Consider the following 21,996-nt stretch of genomic DNA (forward strand, 5'->3'; position numbering starts at 1 on the left):
CTTTGCTTAACTCCTTAGTGTTGGTATTCTGCCACATTACAAGATGGAGGAGAGTAACTTTCTAACAACTACAGTAAAAATTAAACTGAAATTTGAAGTGACTTGCACATTTTTTATTTGAGAAAATTATGCAGTGTATGTTGTTAGTAATTTGAAAATGAAATATTGTCTAAATATTAAAAGTAGGTCATTGAGTTTATTGCTTGATTTTGTTTCGATTTGAGCAATGTATGTACCTATATTTGTATTCTCTAACAGAAACTATGAAAGACATAGAAGTAAATGGTGCTTTAAGATACTCTTCTTATTTGCTTTGGATCCTAGATTACACCACAATTATTAGTACTTCATGTTGACTTTGTTTGATTTGTGACTCTTTGGCTTGTTTAACTTGCAGCTGTTCTTAGAAGCTATGCTTGTTACTTTATTGAAAAAAATAATAATTGTACCTACATTGTGTTCAGCAGACACCAAGTATTGTAATTAAAGGTGAACTGCAGTGTTAAACTTACTGAACCAGGAAAATGGAATGTATCCACTTTATATTTACCATTGTATTTGCATATTTCTTGGCATGTACTTGATGAATATCTTTAAAGCTACCTTGAAGACAGTGTAGTGTTTCATAGTATGTAACATATGAAGGTGAAGATGGACAATAGATAGAATAATAGGTAGCTTAGATTGGAAGAGATATCATCCAGTTCCAGCCCCCTCCTGTGAACAGGGTTGCCAACCAGTAGATTTGTTTGCCCACAGCCTTATCCAGCCTGATCTTGAAAGCCTGCAGGGATGAGGCATCTACAGCTATGTCACTGAGAAAGGTGCTGAAGAGCACTGTTCTCCAGACAGATGTCTGGGGGCTGTCACTTGTGACTGGCTTCCATCTGAGCATAGAGCTGTTTATCTCAACCCTCTTTCTGTGATCATGCAGCTAGTTCTTAATTCACCAAATAGTACAGCCTTCAAATCTGTATTTCTCCAATGTTGAGATGAGAATATGGTGTGGGACCATGTCAGATGCCTTGCTGACTGTCCCAGGTCATTTCCTTGTCCTGCATGCCCTGTAATGTATCTTCCAGGAGGATCTGCTTCAAGATCATCCTAGGTGCAGATGTGATATTCACCAGCTTGTTGCTCCCTTGGTCTTTAATTTCTTTCTCCCTTGAAGTGATCTTTCCCTTTTTCTGTTAACTGGGGACTTAAGTTTATGAATTCCTACGTTGTAAAGTGAACAGAACTAAGTATCCACTGCTAAGCATTGACTTGAAAGTGTCTAAATAACGAATATTTGATAGAGCAAAGTCTGAGCTACAGAATGCTACTTTTCAGCACAGTCACCTCCTTTAGCTGTGTACTTTAGCCAGCAGTGAATGAGAGAGTGAATGCTGCGTTCATAGAAATCCTCATGGCCACCCAGAACGTGTCTTGTCTTTCACATGGCTGTCATTACTGCTGAACCTCACCACCCGCTGCCTCACTGTGCACACATCTACTTTTTGATCTCCGTGCGTGTTCGCCAAGTGTCGATGAATGTCAGTGGGTGCCATTTTTTCTGTGTGGAGGCATTCAGTTCCACCTCTTTGCTTCATGTGCATTTCCGTGTCAGACGTCATTCTGTCAGACTTCCCCTCTGCTGCCATCTGTCACACGAGAACAAAATGTAATGGAATATTGGTTGGAAGGTTCAGTCTCTACTGTCATACCACCAGCGTTTGTCTCTGACATCGTGGGCCAACAAAATGAAACAGGAAGCATTGCTTCTAGAGCACTGCTTATTCAAAAGAGGAGTGGTTCACTGAGTTGTACTCTTGTATAAAATGGAAGCTGTGGATTTTTTTGTCAATTTTTCTTCCCAGTTCCTGGTTGCTGGCTAGAGCTGACATGATCACTGTCCTGAAGTGAGCTTTTTGAGTCTTTCAAGTAGAGTGTCAAGGATTGGCAGTTACTAACAGGTTTCATGCTTAGGGATGAATATGTATGTGCTTAAATAGTGTTGTCAGTATGTTCCACCTCATCTTGTAAACTACCCCTTGTATATTTTCTTTTACTACTGTGACTGTAGCAATGCTGCTACTGTGTTAAATTTTCCTGCTATGGTTTATATTGTATAAAATGATAGATACCTGAGTGAGGACTACTCTTGTCAAGATGAGATAAATTAGGGCTTGAACGTGAAATGTGTGGACTGTGGGCATCTTTCATTCTGGAATTGTTATAGCTATATTACTAAAAACTGCTCAGTGATTAGTAAGAACTATACACAGTTGTTTATGAAGGACATGAGTTGTGACAGTGACTGCTATGGATTTTCAAGCTTCAGAGATGGAAAGATGGTGCAGAAAATCCATGAGTGACAGAAGAACAGTAAGAGTGCTCTGATAAAAGGGCATTCTTATATGTTGTAATTATTCGATGGAGTGAAAAGTAGTGGTTGAAAAATAATGTTTGAGTCATTTGGCTGGTTTTGCTTCTGAGAATTACTTAAGGAATTAGTTTTGAAAATATGCTAAAAAAAAACTTGGGGCAACCAAAGGCAGTGGAGGTCATGGTTTTTGTGACAGAGGGAGTACTCTGCCAGCTATAGTCCTTGTTAAGAGTATTTATTTTCTGCTGTTTTTCCCATGTAGAAGATTTGCTCTGCTGTCAGCCAGCTGATACAATGCTTTCTCTAGAATGGAGGGTTTCCAGTGGCTTACACGATGGGTGTCTTGGGAGCTAAGGCTGATCAGAGAAGCAGATCTGATAAAAAGTGAAGCATGCACTGAGTTACCATGAAAGACCAGCTGTTTGTTTATTTTTTTTTCTGTAGATGGGAAAGATTGTTGGTTTGTACATCCTTTCAGACTGATGTGACTGAAAGTTTTGATATTTATTAAATGTTGTGGGAATTCATGTTGCTTTCTTACTCCTTTTCCAGAACAAGAAGTGAATAATAATTTAGAACTCTTGCTATGCTATGTATGCCTCTTTATGGTGAGATGAGTGTGCAACTGCAAGGAGTCAGTTTACTGGGAGCTAAGGCTCTTCATCTCAGCAGGTTGTTGAAACATTTATTCTTATCTGTGTAAAACCTGAACATTCATTTCTAAGGTTTTCCTGCAAGTGAATTTTTCTCTACTACTTTGAAGTTATTTCCATCAGGAGTCAATTCACATTCACAAGTAGGATATCTGAAAAGCAAGAAAAGAGGAAGAATGGAGGGATGGTTTGTTGGAGGTATAACCTAAAAGCAGGAGGGAATATGGAGCAAAGAACATCAGACCTCCTGTGATCAGTATCTTCATGTGTAGAGGGCCTTCAGGTGGGGTACCCTTCCAGCATCTTCTGGTGACAGCTGCCAATGCTGTCTGTGTGCACCTTGGTAACCTGTCCTAGCAAACCTTATGTTGATATTTTGGACGTGGGAGAGAGATTTGAATAGATCTGAATAGAGTACGCACAGATTACATCTTGTTGTGGTACTTGGTAAGGGTGGCTGTGCAGTCAGTCACTTTTGAACAACTTCTCTTTTCTTTTTTGTGCCTGGCTAATTGATAGTTGGGAGAAGGTCACCATGGATTGTTTTCAAAGTTTAGAACGTATCCTGACTTTTAGAAGGGCTACTCAGGTGAATAACTTCTAAGTGTCAGCTTAACCTTTTGAACCTCATCAGCATTTTCAGTGGCTCAATAGGAATCAGCTGGTGCTGGATTCAAAGTTGAATTGCTAATTTTGTCAAACTTGGTATTTTTGTATTTGTCTGTTGAATTATTTAAATAAATAAAAATTGAGTCTGATTATTCAATCCTCTAAGAACTAATTTCTACCAGTATGAAGTATTTCCACGGTATTTTAAAAGCTCTAGATTAATGAATTATTTTCCCTGTTGCTCCATGTTGTTCATGCTGCCATTGCTTCACATTGTGATTAAAAAAGTAAAATGCTTAGCCTCTCTAGAAAGGACACTTGATTTGTATAGTTTTCAGTTCAATTTAACACAGAGGACTCATTAACAGTATATAAATAGTATGGGCTTTTTGGGGAATGACACTGAAATCAAGTTTGGCATTCATGCTAATAGTGGAGCCAAAGCTAAAGCTTTCCATTAATTTATAGTAGTATCCTGACAGAAATGCTGTGCCAGGGTGAAAATACATGAAAACAGGAATATTTGGTGTGGAAATGTGAAAAGACCTTTGAATGAGATGCAGTTGATATCTTTCTTTTTAATCCAGTTTCCTTAGCTGCTTGTTTACTGGCAAGATGGGTATTAGCAACAGTGAATTAAATAATGATAAGTTACTAGAAGAATTTCAGTTTGTTTGATTTGAAAACAAATGTAAATCCTTAATTTGCTTTTATTATAAAGAATATATTATTAAAAATTCAAGACATTTATCAAGACCAAAGTTGTTACCGCTCTTTCTTACATTAAGTAACATGATGTTACTAAAGTGGGCTACGTTAAAGTTGAAGCTGGATCATGTTTTCTTTTGTAACTTGCAGAAATATAAAGAGAAAGATAAACACAAGCAAAAATATAAGAAGCAGTCGGAGTCATCACCGTCTTTGGTTCCCTCTCTTACTGTAACTACAGAGAAAGTAAGTTGATGTATTTTTTTACTCTTCTTCCACTTTAATTACTTATGCTGATGCCTGATAATGTTTCCAGTGTATACTGTAAGAGCTTATAAAATGACAGTCTAGCAGTCTTGTTTCAGCAGCCTACTCTGTTGGGTTCTGTGTTCTTTCATTCCTGTTAGCCTGCTGGAAATTCATAACTCAGGAAATATACAGAGGTAAAGTTTGAAAACTATTCTGATTGTACTCTAAAAGAATAGCTTCTGTTATCTGCCTCCAACCCTCTTCCCCCCCCATAAAAAGAAGACTCTAATGATGGTATTACAGAATGGCATAGCAGTAGTAAGAAAGAAGTTCTCTCACTTCAAAGTTGGGAAACACTTGTTCCGTTCACGTTGGGAATATCTGACATGCAAGTCAGGGAGTCATAGCTGAATTAACTAGCCAGTGGTACATGGAGTACTTTGTACTTCAGATGCTGAAGCTTGTTTTAACTGTGTGTAGTTTTGTTGATGAGGTGCATTATTCAGTAAACACGTTTATTTGCCTGTGCTGTACTGAAACCAAATCAGGACAGGGTAAAAGAATTGAAATGCCAGCTTTTGCTAGTCCCTGTAATTCTTCTCTCAACTAATGAATGCCATAAACTTCAAGAATCATCACCAAGAATGCAAGCTTTATAGTATGCTTTGTGTAATTTTCTGTTCTTGGTAGTATGAGTATTGACGTGAAGATGTGTACATGTTAAAACTGTTATATGTGACTCATTCTTCTGATAGACTAGTCCTGTTTCTAGTTCTGTTGTATCCTTTCAATAAATCAACTGAGACCTACTGATCAGTGGCTTTCTGAATCTCACAATAATTCTGTATTTCTTATTTCTAAATAAAAAATATAGTTGATTTACTGCTTTGTTCTTTTTGATTTAAGAGTGATCAGATACTGCAGTTAGTGTGCAGTTGGGAATTCGGTGGATTTTTATTTAAATAGTTGTAGAACTTCTTGAATTATACTGACCGGTCCATGTGGTATATTTTTTTTAAACTTCTTTTTGTTAATTTGTCTGGAACCTGTTTCTCTTGAGTCTCAGACAACTCTTAAAAACAGCTTATAAGAGAATTTTCTTTTGTGAGAAGATCCTGTGGACTGTAGCATTTTCGTTTCAATTTTATACTATGTATGACTTGGGTATATATCCCTTTTGTACTTCCATAGCATAATTGACATCAAAAGTTTTGTTAACAAGTGGTGTTACCATATGTTTGTGTAAGAGTTAAAGAAAATACGTTGAAATATTAGACATTTGTAAGTCCTACCTGTCAGAATATCCTTTAATCCAACTCCCTCCCTGGGAGAGAGAGTTGGATTGTTTTTTTGCTAATCTATTTTCTAATATTTTTTCATAATTTCAAGGTGTGCAGTTGAATGGTGTGCACTTTTTAAGATGAACAAGAATAAAATACCATTTTTCGCAACAGTGAAACATTTTTAACAGACCTCTGACTGTTTAGTAAGTTAAAAACGAGAACATTGCTGAGTTGTTAGCCATACAGTTGTTAATCAGGATTAACTGTACTATATATATATTTTTTTTCAAGTCAATTTATGTAGTTAAATCTGTAAATAATGTGAACATTTAAATCATTTTTACATTCTTTAAATATTTAAACTTTGCCTCTTGATAGTCCTCAAAAGTTGTTAAATATATAGTGTTATCAAAAAAAACCCAGTACAACTAATAACAGGGTAGAACTAGAGTAAATACTGAGAACAAGAGATGTCTGTAATTCTAGAAATTTATAATTGTAATGATAAAAAAAAAACAACAAACAGAAGTATTCATTGTAGAACTGAAACAGCAACACTTCTGTTTGTTTTTGTTTATTACATTCTGACTATGTTTCATTCTACTTAAGTGGCCTAGCATTTTCTAGATACTTTTAATGGTAATTTTTTATTGAAGCTACTGAATGTTATTTTATTTTATTTTTTTTAATGTCTGCTTGGAAGTTTGTTTTGTGTCCAGTTTCTTCAGATGCCTTCTTTTAATTTTTTTCTTAAGTCCCTTTGACACAATTTACATGCATTTGGTTTTCTAAATTATACAGTCATACTGTGTTCCTCAAAAATGTGTTCCTCTAAAGTTTGAAATTTTAGTAATTTTAGAAGCTTTGCTTTCTTCTGGGTAAAATATTTGCTTCAGAACATTTTCTTTTTTTATTATTCTACTTTTGTGTGTTCTTTTACATTGTGTTGTCAGAATTGATTTGAACTTGCTGTCTTTTTCACATCAGTCGATCTTTGCAGTGAGCACATTGTTATCATTGTTTATAATCACTTATGCTATCACGATCTTTCTGTTGTGGGAGCTGGAATTTGAAATGAATTCATCTTTTCCTATTTAAGAGGTGAAAGCCTTTGTGGTAAAAGTGGTAATGACCATTTATGCAGGTGGTGCCTTGGAGTATGTTTTTATCTGGATGAGCGGCTTCTTAAGTTGTATTCATAAAGAACTGCATAGTAAAACTATGAGTTTACATTATGTGAGTTAGTATGTGTGGACTGTTTGGTTGTTCTGTAAAATATAATTTGAAGCAGTTATACTGAAGCCCCAGTGCAGTGGCTGTGTGCAGTTTGGAGCATGCCTCCCGAGAGGCACTTCTGTGCATCACTGGGATGTCTCAGCAGGCACCGCTGAGTCTGGTCCGGTTATGTTGGAAAAAGTTTGAAATAGGAAATTCTGTACATCCCTGATTACTGCTGGCATTTTTTCATCTTTCTTTTGGGACATAGCTGCTGAATGTTTTAAGAAGTGGAATAACTTAGGCTTTTTCTCTTTGCCTTTTCAGATGAGGGCTTTTTTCTTCTGTCATTTCTGTTACTAAGTTGTGAATATTCTGTTTCACTGTAGTTTTAGCATCTACTTGAGAACCACCAGCCCTTTATTTAGTCCTGATGAGAACTCCTTTCTTGTATTCTGAGCCTTGGGAGGTTGGGTTTTTACCTAAATATGTGTAGCTTAATAGATCCAGAAAAATGGTCACTTTTTTGTGGTTATCTTTTATCTGTAACCCAAGAAAAAACAACCCAAACTCAGCCCCCCCAAGATACTAAGATAGCATATCCACTTTCAAATTGTAGCCAGTATCTGTGAGAGTTGTCACCCTGAATGTCAGCAGACAGGTTCTCAGGGGAGTTGCCCTGATATTATTGCAGTAGAATACAGAAGGGAACGAGAAGAAAGGGTAATCCCCATTTTATGACTGAACATCTCTGTACTCCGTCAGTGTGGTGTTTGTGGGCTATGGGTTTGTGTGTACATGCCTTTTTGTTGGTTTGTTCTGGTTGGTTTCATTTCTTAACACCTGGGACTGCTGCGGTTGATGTCCTGCTGTGGCCCTTCCTTCTTTAAGAGTACTGTTCTGTACATCTGTATTAGGGCTAAAGGCTTTTCAAGTATTGGGATGAGCTGTGTCTATTATGAATATTATGCTTTCACAGTGAATCTAAAGCTTTTCCTAAGACGTTTTCCTTGATTTTAAGACTTGCTGTGGAACACATGGTAATATATGTGAAGTATGAAAGTGACAGTAACTCTGTACCAAGTTGGCAATGGAGAAGTAAACTTTAGGAAAAAAAACCTGGAAAGTGATTTATGAGAAGCATAGAGGAGCTGTGATGTACACAGAGTTCGCTTGACAATTGCAGTAGCAATTGCTGACTGATTTGCAGAACAGGAGGAACATTCATGAACTGGTTGTTTCAGTTCTCCAAAATAAACCAAGGAATGGGCTTGGGGGACAACATCAGAGGAATCTCTGTTTTGGGGGGATGTTGGTACTGAAGTGAAGGGAAATGGCTGATGGCAGTATGAGCAGAGGCTGGGGATGCCTTAAGCTGTGTATTCACTACAAAAAGCATGCTCTGGGGGGAGTGGGGAAGGTATGGTGAGCTCCAGGAGACAGCAGAATCTGAAACCAGTTATTAAGGAACCAAGGAAGTTCTCCCTCCATCCTTAGATCAGTTTTCCTTGCCACCCTCACTTGCATCACCTCAAAAAAAAAAAAAAAAAAAAAAAGCAGCCAAATCAATCTAACTTCACCATTGGTGATGGCATTTTTATTAGTCCTTTGTCTTTTAGAGTACAGCATTTTAGATAAACTGTTTAGGAGTGTGTAAGATTTTTTTTATTAACCAGTCAGCTTAATAATCGAATTGTGCTGACCTTTCATCTTGGATGCTAATGTACATCTTTTGGATTCTTAAAGTAATTAATATGCAGATCTGCTTAGGATGCTTTGTTGTAATTAACTCCTTAAAGTGAGAGGAATAGAATCTGGGAAAAAAAATTTCTGGTCAGTTGTTGCAATTTTACTTTGCTTCGTGTCTGTTACATCCTATTAGTGTTCAAGATATTCTGAGCAAGCATGTATGTTTCAGAGTATTTCACAGCACGTGCTGAAACAAAATACCTGTTGAGTGAAACTGCAGTGTATGCATGTGCAGGATTCAGGCATGCAGTCTCTGAATATTTCTTTGGTATTAATAGTTAAATCATTTTATTCTGATCTTTCTAGTGATGGCAAATGAAACATTATATCCTCACTTCAAATCTCGGCGCAGTGTATGCAAATGACTGCCTACCAGTCATTAATTAGTCCTGGCCAGGTCTTGTGGAGCTAGTTAAGCCCTTAATTTCCTTTTTACCAAGCGAAAACCCACAATTGAAAAGCCCTCCAAACCAACCCTACAATAATGGAGAAGAGGTACTAGGTAGCATTGAAATGTGTTTGTTGATACCCATAGGGAATTATTCTGGCAATTAATATTCAACTGAGGGGGTAGTAGATAAGGACTGGAAAGTAAAGAGTTAGATAACAGGAGTAATCACAGTTCCCAGGAAAAGCTGACTTGTAGGGAGTGGGTTATTTCATGTCTGGAAATCCTTTGTTCAAATGACCCAAATTTGAACCACTGCTTCTTAACACAGGTCAAGTGACTCATCAGTTTCAGGAAAATTGAGCATACTTGTGGACTTTGCAACAGTTCAAAAAGTTAACTACTACGTTTACCTTAGAATTGGCTCCATCTTCATTGAAAACAGTTATCAGTATAGTAATGTCAAATTGAGGTAAATTGTTCCTAATGTTGTACTTTAAAAGACCTAAGCTAATATCCTTTATTTACTGTTACTCAGAAAGCCTGTAATATATTTCCATTGCAGTTTTTAATAGGATTGTATTCACAAATTTGAAGAGCTATATTTTGCATTTCTACTTAGGTAGGTACATGAAAATAACATTTTTGCTAGTTAAAAAGAAGTTCTATTTTAGACAGACTGTGCAGAGTTTATTTATGTGAGTGGGTACTTTACAGATACTTTGTGTGTGTTCATAACAATGTATATTTTTCATTTAGACTATTATGTAGTGAGATTCATTTTATTAGGTGCTGTGGTTTGACATATTTGCTATAGGAATTTAAAATAGCAGTACCTGAACAGTATGAAAATGTGAAACACCATTTGTTAATGATTGGTTTAGAAATTGTTACTTGTGGGCCTCCAAGTCATAATGGTTCTTAGCATTTCTTCTCTGTAGGGTGTGCTCCACTTTTCAGAGTCTAGAAGCATTGTCTTTGCGTGGCTTTTTATTGCACTAGGTCACATAGGTATGATGTAAGTGGGACAGAGAGCCTCAGGAATATCCTAAGCTAATGGGGAAAGTCCTTCAAGACCAAGTTCATTTACCTGCATTGACCTATTCTGCATGGAAAGGCTGGCACCTGTAAAACAAGACATGAAGTCTAACCATTCTGAATCCTTTGTGTATTACTTTGCTGTCTCTGGAGTAATTTGGGTCTGCTTGCTGTTGTAGTTTGAAATGTGGTGTCAGTCTTAGCTTGGCTTATGCTATTTGTATGTAACAACTTAAAAAAGAAACCTACAGTACAGAGTAACACTAAGGTAAGGGAGTAGAGATAGAATTCAAGCACATCAATTTGTGTGGAGACCATGCTTTGAAGAAGCTGCTGACCGAGGGTAGGCTGGTGTGACACCCGGAACTGAATGTGTAACAGCTTGTTACAGTTGATTTTATTTGGTGATGAGACTGTAAAGTCTTAAAAGTGCGACTGCTTAGGTTTTGAAACCTTCATCAGATCTGTTGCTGGTGAAAAAACATTTCCCGTTTGATTGCACTGTTTAAAGTCTTTTCTTCTTCCACCAAAGTTGATGTTATATTTGAGCATTCTTTTTCACAAAGTAATTGCACTTTAATCGACAGTCTTAACAATTAATTTTATGTAACTTGTGTTATTGCCAATTACCTTAGTATGTGAAATCTTCTAAATTTGTTATTTGAAAGAGTGGCTTCTTTTATACCTTCAGGCATATAGGAATATAGAAAAAATAGTCTTGTATGTTTTCCAAATCATTAAAATTGTGTGAGCAGACATGGAGAAAACTCATATTCAGCATGTATATACAAACATGCAGCACATATAGTTATGAAAACAAATACACACCTGAGGCCAAAATATCAGTCTCATGGCAAGTATAACTCAAAGGTTCTCTTCTTCATCTACTAAAAATAAATTTGAGACCCTGGTACTCCTTCTAGCCCTTGGTGTAGGATTTCTGTGTTTGTTTGGAGTTTGTTGTGCCTTGACTAGTTCTGCTGACTTAAATAGGAATACTAGATGAATAAAATTGAATGTACTGGCAAGTTTATTGAACTGTTTCTAGGATTTTGTATTGCATTACTAAAATTTTATTACTAATTACTGATGTTTTGCATAGTAAAAAATAGCTTTGCATAAGCTAAGTCATCAAGTAGGCTTCCACTGATTGCTCTAATTTGATAGTAAATTGATATGACTGTAATGTCACTTAACTAAGTGATTTGTAATGATAATGGACTGTTCTTCATATAAGAAGAAATAAACTATTTTAAGTTTTATGATGGAAATTTCAGTGCATGTAGGGTTCTAGTTGGTGTATTGGTAGTAAAAAAAAAATCTTTGTGTGACCTTACTGTTTCTTTTCTTTAATTCCTCTTCTGTTATCACAATGCTAGACGTATACAAGCACTAGCAACAGCTCCATGTCAGGCTCCTTGAAGCGTCTGGAAGATACTACAGCTCGATTTACAAATGCAAATTTCCAGGAAGTTTCTACACACGTTTCAAGTGGAAAAGATTCTTCTGAGGCTAGAGGGTCAGAGAGCAAAGGGAAGAAATCTGCAGGTCACAGCTCGGGTCAGAGGGGAAGAAAGCCTGGTGCTGGAAGAAATCCAGGAACAACTGTGACTGCAGCTAGCCCTTTTCAGCAAGGTATTAATTGTTATGCAGTAATACTTCTTTTGCTTTGACATGAATTAGATGAAAATCTCACATATTTTAGAAAGATTACATATTGAAAAGTAGTTCATCCTTTATCCTCAGTAATGAGAATGTTGTTTTACTTGGGAAAGCGTAACTTTTTTCAGGAATAAATGTTTATTGTCATAACATGAAAAAGAAGGTTGTGGATCTTTAAAGGGCAAAGGTGATATTTTTGTTTAGGTTGTTTAGGGTATTTTCCTTAACTGATAAAACCAGAAGTTTCGTTTCTTCTGAACAGCTATTCTGGGTTAACATTTAACATGAAATGGAGTCTTTGGCTGTTTTGGAGCTCTACTTTTTAACTAGTTCATATTAGAATAAAGCTGGGCTAACATAGAGTAGAATGACTGCTGAGTAACACTAAAGGTTGCACACTTTTAAAATATGCTACTTTCCTCAAAGATAGTGATGTTTATCTGAGTTTTAATCTGTTAACGTGATGAGCACTTCCAAACTTGTCTTGCACGTACTCAGTTTTATTCACATGAAATACTGCAGTGTTTTTTGTTTGAATTTTTGAAACTTAACCTTTATTAACCTTTAGAATCTCACATTTAAATAAAAATCTTGCCTACTGTAAGTGGCAAAATAAAACTATATAAAACAACACTTTTTATGATTTAAAAATGAACATAAAGCAATTGTAATTAATATTTAATGGACTACTAGTGATAAAATGCTAATTTTTATAGGACTTGTTTCAGTACTTACTGTCATTATTTAGGGAGTATTTTCTTGGTGAGATGGTGGGCACCAGTTGAAGTTTTACAATATAATGCCCATGCATGCATTCACCCTGAAAAAATTACTGAATTTCAGTGAAATAGATAGGTGTTTGTATTTTGTAAATGTGCTTATTTTTCTGTCTTGCATGTGCTAACTCAGCATTGAAATGACTGCATTCCAGGTACTTCAGAAATGGTGCAGTTCTATTACATAAAAAATCTTTATAGTTCTGTGACAATGTAAAGAAGTCTTAAAATACCAATTTTATACACTTTTCTCCACTTGCTTTCCTGTCCTTTTGAAAAATACCTCTTCTGTGGAACACTTCCTCAGCCAGGGTAAATTAAGTGCAATTGCTGTTCACTTGACCTATGTCAGACCCCTGATTTAGGCAGAATGGCAAGGAAGATTGCAGGCATAGTGTAAATGTGATCACAGCATGTTTTATCATCTGCCTTCTTTTTATATGAAAATGTGTTAAAAAGAAAAAAAACAATGCAACAAAACAACTTGCTTTGTCATATGTTTGTTGAGGCTTCAATACACAAGAGATATCAGAAGTGTTTTAAAACAGAAGTTGCTATTCTTCTTTCATTCATTTTTACCCTTTCTGTGCCTCAAATTCAGTGGTGTGAGGTTCACATCCAGAAGAACGAAGATAAACAGTAGGGATAAAAATGAATTTTTTTAAAATAAATTCTGTATCTCTTTGTGTCACTTTTCATAAAGTTTTTGCACTTCTAAGTTTTGTATTTTAAAATACTGATATTTTCCATGAATTTCCATCACTGTGGAAAAAAAACAAAAACTTTTTTTTCCCCCCTCTGTAGGAAGCTTTTTGGGCACTCCTGGGAGCATAAAGTCATCTTCTGGAAGTTCAGTTCAGTCTCCCCAGGATTTTTTGAGTTTTACAGAAACAGATCTGCGAAGTGACAGTTTCACTCATTCTCAACAGCCTTCGTCAACCAAAGATGTACATAAAGGAGAGACTGGGAGTCAAGAGGGAGGTGTCAACTGTTTCACTTCCTTAATTGGTCTCCCATCATCATCAGCTGTTTCCCAATCTAAAAACTTTGACAGCTCACCTGGAGACATAGGTAATTCAAGCCTTACTTCTACAGCTTACAAAAGAGCTCAAACTTCTGGAATAGAAGAGGAAACTGTAACAGAGAAGAAACGGAAAGGAAATAAGCAAAGTAAACATGGGCCTGGTAGACCCAAAGGAAACAAAAGTCAAGAAAGTATTTCCCATCTTTCAGTTTCTTCTGCTTCCCCAACTTCATCTGTGGCATCTGCTGCAGGAAGTGTGACAAGCTCTGGTCTTCAAAAATCTCCAACTTTGCTCAGGAATGGAAGTTTACAAAGTCTTAGTGTTGGCTCATCTCCAGTGGGTTCAGGTAGGCATTCACTGGGTTTGTTTTCTTGTTTCAGAAAACCTCTGTTATTTTAGCCTTAATTCTGAGTATGCTTTTCATGAACAGAGTATCATTTCAGTTATCTTGAAAGTCTCATTGGTGGGGGGGGGAAAAAAAAAGTCAAATTTAGAATATAGAAGTTGGAAGAGTAAGTTTTGTCCCATATACAGGTGCCACTATGTTGTAGTTGGCTGTAGTGGATTGACATATATAATCATCTATATATTATATAAATGACACTTTTGTGGCTTTGGGGGAAAAATGAATAGCATGAAAGTAGATTATCAGGAAGTTGTGTGGTAGGTTCAGATAACTTGAGAGAGTATACTGACTGTGTAGTCTGTATGCTTTTTGTTACATAGAGAAAATAAGTACTCAAGCATGTCAACTGTGCTAAATATCCCTCCATTTCTTTTTTTCTTTTTCAATTTAGCTTACTTAAAAATCAAAACATATATACGAACATATCAGTTTAAACATGTAAGAGGTGATTCTGAATCTGGACTCCTGTTCACTTCAGATGATAATTTCATGACCGTGTGTGGCTTTTAGCAGTTGAAATTGGCTGGTTTGTTCTTCATCTGTTTGAAATATTTGTAGAGTTTGGGCTGTGATAGGCTTTCTGTTTTCAGTAAACCTATGTGTAGATGATGTTGCAGAGTACTGTACCAAAGTCTGTCCTGCTTTGAAGTTTTCCTTGAAGCCTTTGGGTTTAGGTAAAAATAATAGCAAACTGAGGCTCACTAACTTGTCATTTTTGTTATCGTTATGGATTTTTTTTGCTTTGTTTTCATTTTTTGAGAAGGAAAATAAATTGTTGTAATTGAGATAACAGATGGAAGTACGAGGTTTTGTTTTGAAGAAAATGACCTGTGTTTCCTTGCTTTGTATTCATCTGAGAATATTCTGGTCTTGTCAGCTCCTAGTTCAGGACTTCCTCTTGCCACAGCTGTCCTCGCATCCTTAGTCCTCTTTGAGATCTCATTCCTCTGACTGGTGATAATGTTAAACATACTGCAGAAAAATCTTTGAAATACGTGGATAGGAACACCTTGCTGGTTTCACTAAATGTATCACGACATGACTATTTTGCCTTTGTTGAACATATTTGAAAATCTCTTCCCAGCATCCTGGGGTAGAGATAGTGAACCCCAAGCAAAAAAAAAAAAAAAAAAAAAAAAGAAAAAAGGACAGAAAAGAAACAAAACCAGATGGGAAATCTGAGCTGAAAATTCATCCACTAGCTTATGGTTAAGTCTGGGCATATTGTTTTAATGTAGTCTTTTTCCCCTTTTCCCCCTTCTTTTGGTTGTAGTGCTTCTTTCCTCACTTCATCATAAGCATTTTCTGGATTTAGCAGAGCATTTAAAACATAGTTACATCACAGAAGCCTGTATCAGTATTAATCAGGTGCATACATCTTCTCATGTATGATATGCTGATTTTTCTCTTCCTTTAAAATGTCTCTGTATTGCCTGGTAGCAGGATAGGACAGACAAGTGAATCTAAGCTATCTGACTTAAATGTAATGTAAACGTATAAGAAATGTAGAGAAAGTTGAGGCAAAAAGTTTGATGATTCATATTTGGAATTGTGTTACTTCAAAAAAGCAGAATCAGGAGTGACTTAGAGCATATTAACAAAGAATTCGAAGTACCTTTTAAAAGAATCCTCTTCAGGTGTTTTTTTTTTTTTAGGTTCCTTTAGGAAATACTGGTTTTTTTTTTTGTTTTTTTTTTTTGGAGGTTAGCTATCAAATTGTGCCTCAGAATGCCTATCCCATGCTTTCAGAACCTGTGCTTTTCCCATCTTCTGGAATTCCTTTGTCACAGTTGAGGCAACCTTACTATTTCCTACATTCTTCTCTCTCTACATAAGACATATTCTGCTCTTCTTCAGTATGCTCTGGCTAGGATTGCTAGGTATTTTTACACTGAAAAACCTATCCAAACCCAGTATTGTACTTAAGTATAGCAGTATTATAAATTCTTATTTAGAAACAGTTAATGATTTTTGGCACTGGCCCCTCTGGGCTTATCTTACACCTTATCCAGACAAATTTTCAGCTTTACATAGGAGTTTGACAGTGCTGAAGTGTTGAGTAATATTTTTCATTCTTCTTTCTCATCTGGTTCAAGCAGAGGTGATGCCTCTTCTGGGCATTATGGTCCTGTGCAAGGAGATTATCTTACTTTGAAGGTCATCTTACTGATGATGTAAGACAGTGTCGAGCTTTTAAGTACATAAGTAACTTATTGAGATTGAGGCCCTTAGAGCTCATGGCTAAGTCTTCAAGAAGTTGTGTTTAAACTCCCATGTAGTCTTTGACTCACAAGCTAAATCTATTGGGGGATAGATTAAATTATTCTGAAGTGATTTCTGCTGTTATGTTTTATCAGCAAGAAATCTTACTGTGTTAAAAAGCTGGTTTGTAGTCCAGAGAGGATCAGATAGAAAGCACAAATTGTTAATAATAGATATTAATGACTTTCAGGACTGAGCAGACTGTGTAAGAAACACACAAGGCCCAATTTTTGTCCAAAGTTCATGCTGAGATATTTTTCTAAAAATGTATTTGTCGTCTCTGTGATATTCATTTCAGAGTGATATAAAAGCTACGTTCCTTTAAATTTTTTGCATAAATAATACAAGTATTAGAGTACTATATTTAATAGTGGTATTTATTTCCTCCTAAAAAATAATTTTGGAGAGTTGAGATGAGACATATAGAACAGAAAATTGCTAAGAAGTCTTTTTTGGAGAGAGTCTTAAGTGCTATGATAGACTGAAATATCTTTGAGATCATTTCAGTTCACAGAACTGGTTATGAGTCAGTGTGACCATAATTGTTGTGCAGAAAGAATTGATACTTCTGATCAAGAACTTTTCATTGGTGGTGGTGTGAGAGAAAAATCAAAACATGGACCCAGAGCAGTTAGTTAGCCAGGCTGCTGCTGGCTAGAGGTGCCCAGCCTTTCCTCTTGGATGTCTCTTGGCTGCCCGGCTCTGTTGTACGTCAGCTCCCCTCCCAGTACTGCAAGGCTTTCGAAACTGCTAGAGTGCTGTTTTGAAACAAAACTTGATTGGGGAAAAAGAAAAGGACAGTTTTCTTATCATAATGAGCTGTAGGAAAAAAAAAAGAGTGAAAGCAGATCCAAGGGCTTTCTGAAGTGATAATGCTTCCTGAGGATGGGAAGGTAAATTCTACTAACTGAGATGTGGATTGCATATCAGGCTGCTTAGGCCAGCTTATATCAGAGAAGTTCTTGACAGCTGTGGGAGCGAGATTTTACCTGACCAATTAATTGCTGTATGAGAACATAAGTGTCGATCAGGTTAAAAAGGAAGTTTTGAAGATTAAATACTTGAAACTAGACTCCTAAATTTAGTTTGACTCTGGGTGTTGGTTTCTAGTTCCATTGCAAAGTCATATCATATCTCTGTACATTTATTTAAGATGATTCTATACTCACTGTGCTCTGGTAATCAGCAGTGAACAGTATGTTTAAATTGGTTATGTACATTTAATGCATTTTGGATTAAAAAATGTTTTTGGTTGTTCTTTTTTCTGGAAAAGGCATTAGTATTTTTAAAACAGCTTTGTAGAAAGATGAAATAATTAGTAAGTGACTGTTTGAAGTTGTTTAATCCATGCTTTGCAAATCTACCCAAATATGACTTCCATTATGATTAAAATAAATTCTGTAGGTCTGAATATTTACCTATAACAAACTATTTGCAAATTTGGCATCGGAAGATGATGTTTGTGCAACAGTATGATATCTATAGGAATGCTTTGTTAGTTGTCAGTACTAGCAGAGAAGAAAGTGAACAGGGTGTAAAAGCTACCTAATTGCTCTGCTTAATGCTTTCCAAATGCAGCTACAACTCTTTAGTGTTTGGTGGGGGTAGTTTTTCTAAGAAGTCTTAGAATTTTTTTTTGTAAACTCTACTCTTTAGTTACATTTCACGTGTAAGCCTACAATCTTAGGTTTAGGTTTGAATGTTAACAAAAACTCACCTATTTTATCTGTGGCTAATGAAAGTAAGCCAGGCTGCGTAGCTGAGGACTGGCTGTGGCAGTGTTGGTGTTGTTGCTGCATAGTGAACAGAATAGTCTGCTCTTTCAGGGGCTGATTATCTTTGCAGATTCAGTGAATATGTGATGTTATCATTACTGTATTTTTTAAAAAATGGGTGTGTGTGAAAGAAAATTATTACTGGGAGTTACAGTTTTCTACTTGGGTTATGTTAGTTCTTCAACTTGTTTTATAAAGCTAAGAATTAGGATTTAAAAATAGAGGGGAATAGAAAGACACTGAAACAAAGAAGATTTCTTTTACTGCAGGTGTCTTTGAAGGAGCTGATATTTGCTTTAGGTATGTTTGTCATGAGCTATGGGAGTTTTTTTCCCTACTTTTAATGTTTAGTTCTGAGGATCTCCTTTAAAAAATTAAACTTCTGAAACATCATTTTATATCATTGTGAAAATATCTGTATGTTTAAAAATTAAAATGTACAATTCTGAGTGTGAACATTTTTCAGCATCTGGAGTCAATTTACTAGAGTACAGCATTCCTTGTAAGTCAAATGCGAGATAGCAATCAGTCTTTTAACTCCATAAAATCTGTTAAAGGTGACAGGAGAACATAAAAAGTGTGCAGGCAGGGGAAGGGAAAGATGAGGCTTGACTGTAAAAGCGGCTGTGGCTTGGGATTTTTTTTTGTTTACTCTGCCTTGAAAGTTGTACTTTTCAGATCTTACAGACTTTCCAGTCTCTTAAAGAAAGCAGACATAGCTGAAAGCAAGTGATGTATTTGCAGTGGTTTTGTACTGCAAAGACTTATCCAGTTCATGTGGTAAAACTGCTGTTGATTTTCTGAGTTGGAGGTGATTATAGTCAGGTTTTTAAAATCGTAAGGAATTGTACCCAGTGGTTAAATATTACATTTATTAGATGTGAAGAGAAGAGCCCCAGTATCGGAAGTTAAATTGGGTGAAAGTTGTTTCAGGATTAAGATCAGAATGACTGCCTTCTGTGTAAGAGGCTGATGTCCAGAGCCTGTAGTAGATTATCCTAATCCTTTCTGGGACTATAAAGTTTTAAAAGAAAATGCAAACAAAACTAAAGAACAACCCTAGTTAGACCCCTGAAATAATACAGTAGTGTAAGGAAGACTAGACACCTTAAAATAATTGAGGTTTTAATTGAGAGTCTTTGAAGACAAATCCATAAGACTTGGCAGTAGACAGAATCCTATTTTGATGTACAGCATCTCCCAGAAGCTCTGTCCTGTTTTTAAACAGGTAGACCCAGTATGTGATTATCGACTCTCCATTTCCCTGTACTTCCTTGTAATTCAAATCATTTATGTTACTTTCTTAAGCAAGTTGCATGGGAGTGAAACATCTCAGAACTAAGCCTCTTGAAGGTTGCAATAACCTGTGCTGTTGTGTGGTACTGTGTGTGTAGTTGGGTATGATGTTGGGGCCTGTAAACTGTAGAAATTCTTGCTATGCGGTGAAATGCTGGGTCTGCTCTGAAAGTAATGCCTCCTATTTTATTATATTGGCCTGTGATGTCAGTGGGAGATGTTGGTATGACAGTAGAGGTGGAACCTTCCTGCCAGTAGGAATCGTTAACATTTTGCTGTCATGTGACAGATGGGAGCAGAGGGGCTGAGAAATGTCTGTCAAAATGGCATCTGATATGGAAGTCTGGATGAAGCAAAAGGGTGGAATTGAATTCCTCAGTGCTGGAAAAAAGTGGCTTCCATTGATATTCATTGACACTTACAGAAACCCAAGAGTGAATTTGGTGGGTGGTACATTTCAGCTGTGGTGGCAGCAGTGTGAAAGACAAGCCATTTACTGGATGGGCATTCATGGCTGTTACAGCACAAAATAAAGAACATATTGATCAGCTCATCCATGTGTATCAGCTGATTATGACCAGGAGACTGTGTATGGAGCTGAATATTGGCTTCAAAGCGTTGAAAACTATGTTGGCAGTGCTGAATTAACAGAAACTTTGTACCAGGTGGGTCTCGCAAATGCTCACACAATAACAAGAGGTACAGCATACACAAGTTTGTCAGGACTTGTTGAAATGCTGTGAGGCTGAAGGTGACAGTTTCCTGTGTTGCATCATTAATGGTGGCAAAACGTGGTGTTACCATGATAAGCCTGAGTCAAAGCAGCAGTCCATGGGGCGGCAACATGTGAATTCCTGTAGTTGTTTAACCCTGGCAGGTGGCTCGGCACCACACAGTTGTTTGCTTGTTCCCCTCTTTCTAGCAGCATGTGGAAGGGAATAAAAAACCACAAAACAACACAGAGCTTGTGCACTGAGATGTAACTATTTACTAAGATAGAGGAAGGGAAAAGGGTAATAGTTATGACTATACGTATGAGTGCATATAACAAGTAATGCACAAGCCAGTTGCTCACCACCCACCAACAGATGCCCATCTAGCCCCCAGCAAAAGGAAGAGAGCCAGATGGATTCCCACCCTCTTCAAAACTCTCCTTCTGTATGATGCGCCTGATGTCATACAGTATGGAATATCCTTTTGGCCAGTTTTCAGTCAGCTGTCCTGATTCTTTGCCCTTGCTGCCCTTAGTATGAGCTGAGAAACCAGAACGGTTGTCCAGTGCTGCTTAGAATATCTTAAAGAACAGCGTGTTAAAAACGTTTTGTTTCTAGAAGAAAAACAGCGTCATACCAGACACTGAAAAATGCAGTTCTGTCCTAGTGAAACTAAGACAATTCCCCACTGAAAAACTACATGTAGCCCTCAGTGGTAGAAGTGATGTGCCCTGTCTTTTGTGATAGGGAAGAGATGGTCTTTCTGGATTTCCTGGAACACAAGACAAACCATCAACTTTATTTGCTACATTGTGATGCTAAGTAGAAGGGTCAAACTTCCAGTATCAGGCTGGAGAAGACAGCTTTCTCTTGCAAGGGGATAATGCCAGACCCCATACCAATTTGAAGGCCAGCACGTTGTCAGTCTTGGCTGGACTGAACACAACTACGCCCACTGAATAATCTAGATTTGGCACTGTAGAATCCAGTGTCTATCCTGACATAATGATTTGGCTTAGCCATACTGAGTGATAATATAACCCAGTGCGTTTTAACTGTATGTCAGTTCCTTATGCTTTACAAATGTTACCTCTACCATTTGCTTAAAACCTGCGAGATTCTTGTGATAATTCATTTGGATGTGAGTTTTCAATAAATCTCCCTAGCATAAATGAAATGCATAAAGTTGTCCAAATAGACCAACAGTGTATTTCTAGATTATTCAAATAAACCTCTTTCAGGAGTATCAGGCATAATTTCAAAAGTGCTGTAGGAGCTCTGTATAGAAGTATGCTGTATGCAGGAAGTATACTGTCAGAATACTTAGCAAAGTTCCTGTAAGAGCTTGTGTGATGGGAACACAAGGAGTAAGTGAAACAAACTATCACATACTGTTGGAAAAGCTGCTTTATTTCCAATCCTGATCTGCACTTCAAAGTGGAATTTTTGTCAATTTGAACTGAACTGGAACTTAACTAGTTTAGATGTAAACTCACTACTTTGTATTGCTCTTATCATACTTTTAGTTTTTATTCAGCTTTTGATTAGAATTCATTTTTTGTTGTCAGATCTTGTAGATAACCTGCGGTGTCTGCAAGAAGGCCATAAGGATAATATTCAAAAAAGGTGTTAATTTTGAAGGTGGTCTAGCTTGCTGCTTTTTTTTACGAGGAAAAATATTTAGGCAGGAGTGCAGTGTTTTTATGAAAAACAAATTAAAAAAAATCCTGAAGGTTTTTTTAGATTTTAGTTAATCTAAGTGACTTGACGAAACTGGAATTTTTAAATCCAAAACAGTGAAGTCTCTCAAACTGTACAGCT

General features: G+C 36.7%; 1 protein-coding gene across 3 annotated transcripts in view; it reads left to right on the forward strand.

Moving 5' to 3' along the window:
• The window catches only part of MLLT10 (MLLT10 histone lysine methyltransferase DOT1L cofactor), a 108,341-nt gene that overhangs the window by 41,256 nt on the left and 45,089 nt on the right, over positions 1-21,996 (forward strand). For all 3 annotated transcript variants that reach the window (XM_065731384.1, XM_065731385.1, XM_065731386.1), the window contains 3 exons: positions 4,489-4,584; positions 11,640-11,895; positions 13,503-14,069. In XM_065731384.1, coding sequence (XP_065587456.1) covers positions 4,489-4,584; positions 11,640-11,895; positions 13,503-14,069 — 919 coding nt within the window. The remainder of the gene's footprint in view (positions 1-4,488; positions 4,585-11,639; positions 11,896-13,502; positions 14,070-21,996) is intronic.

Source organism: Cyrtonyx montezumae, unplaced genomic scaffold (assembly GCF_038088225.1).
Source record: "Cyrtonyx montezumae isolate F1298 unplaced genomic scaffold, pur_monq_1.0 scaffold_14, whole genome shotgun sequence".
Classification (NCBI taxonomy): domain Eukaryota; kingdom Metazoa; phylum Chordata; class Aves; order Galliformes; family Odontophoridae; genus Cyrtonyx; species Cyrtonyx montezumae.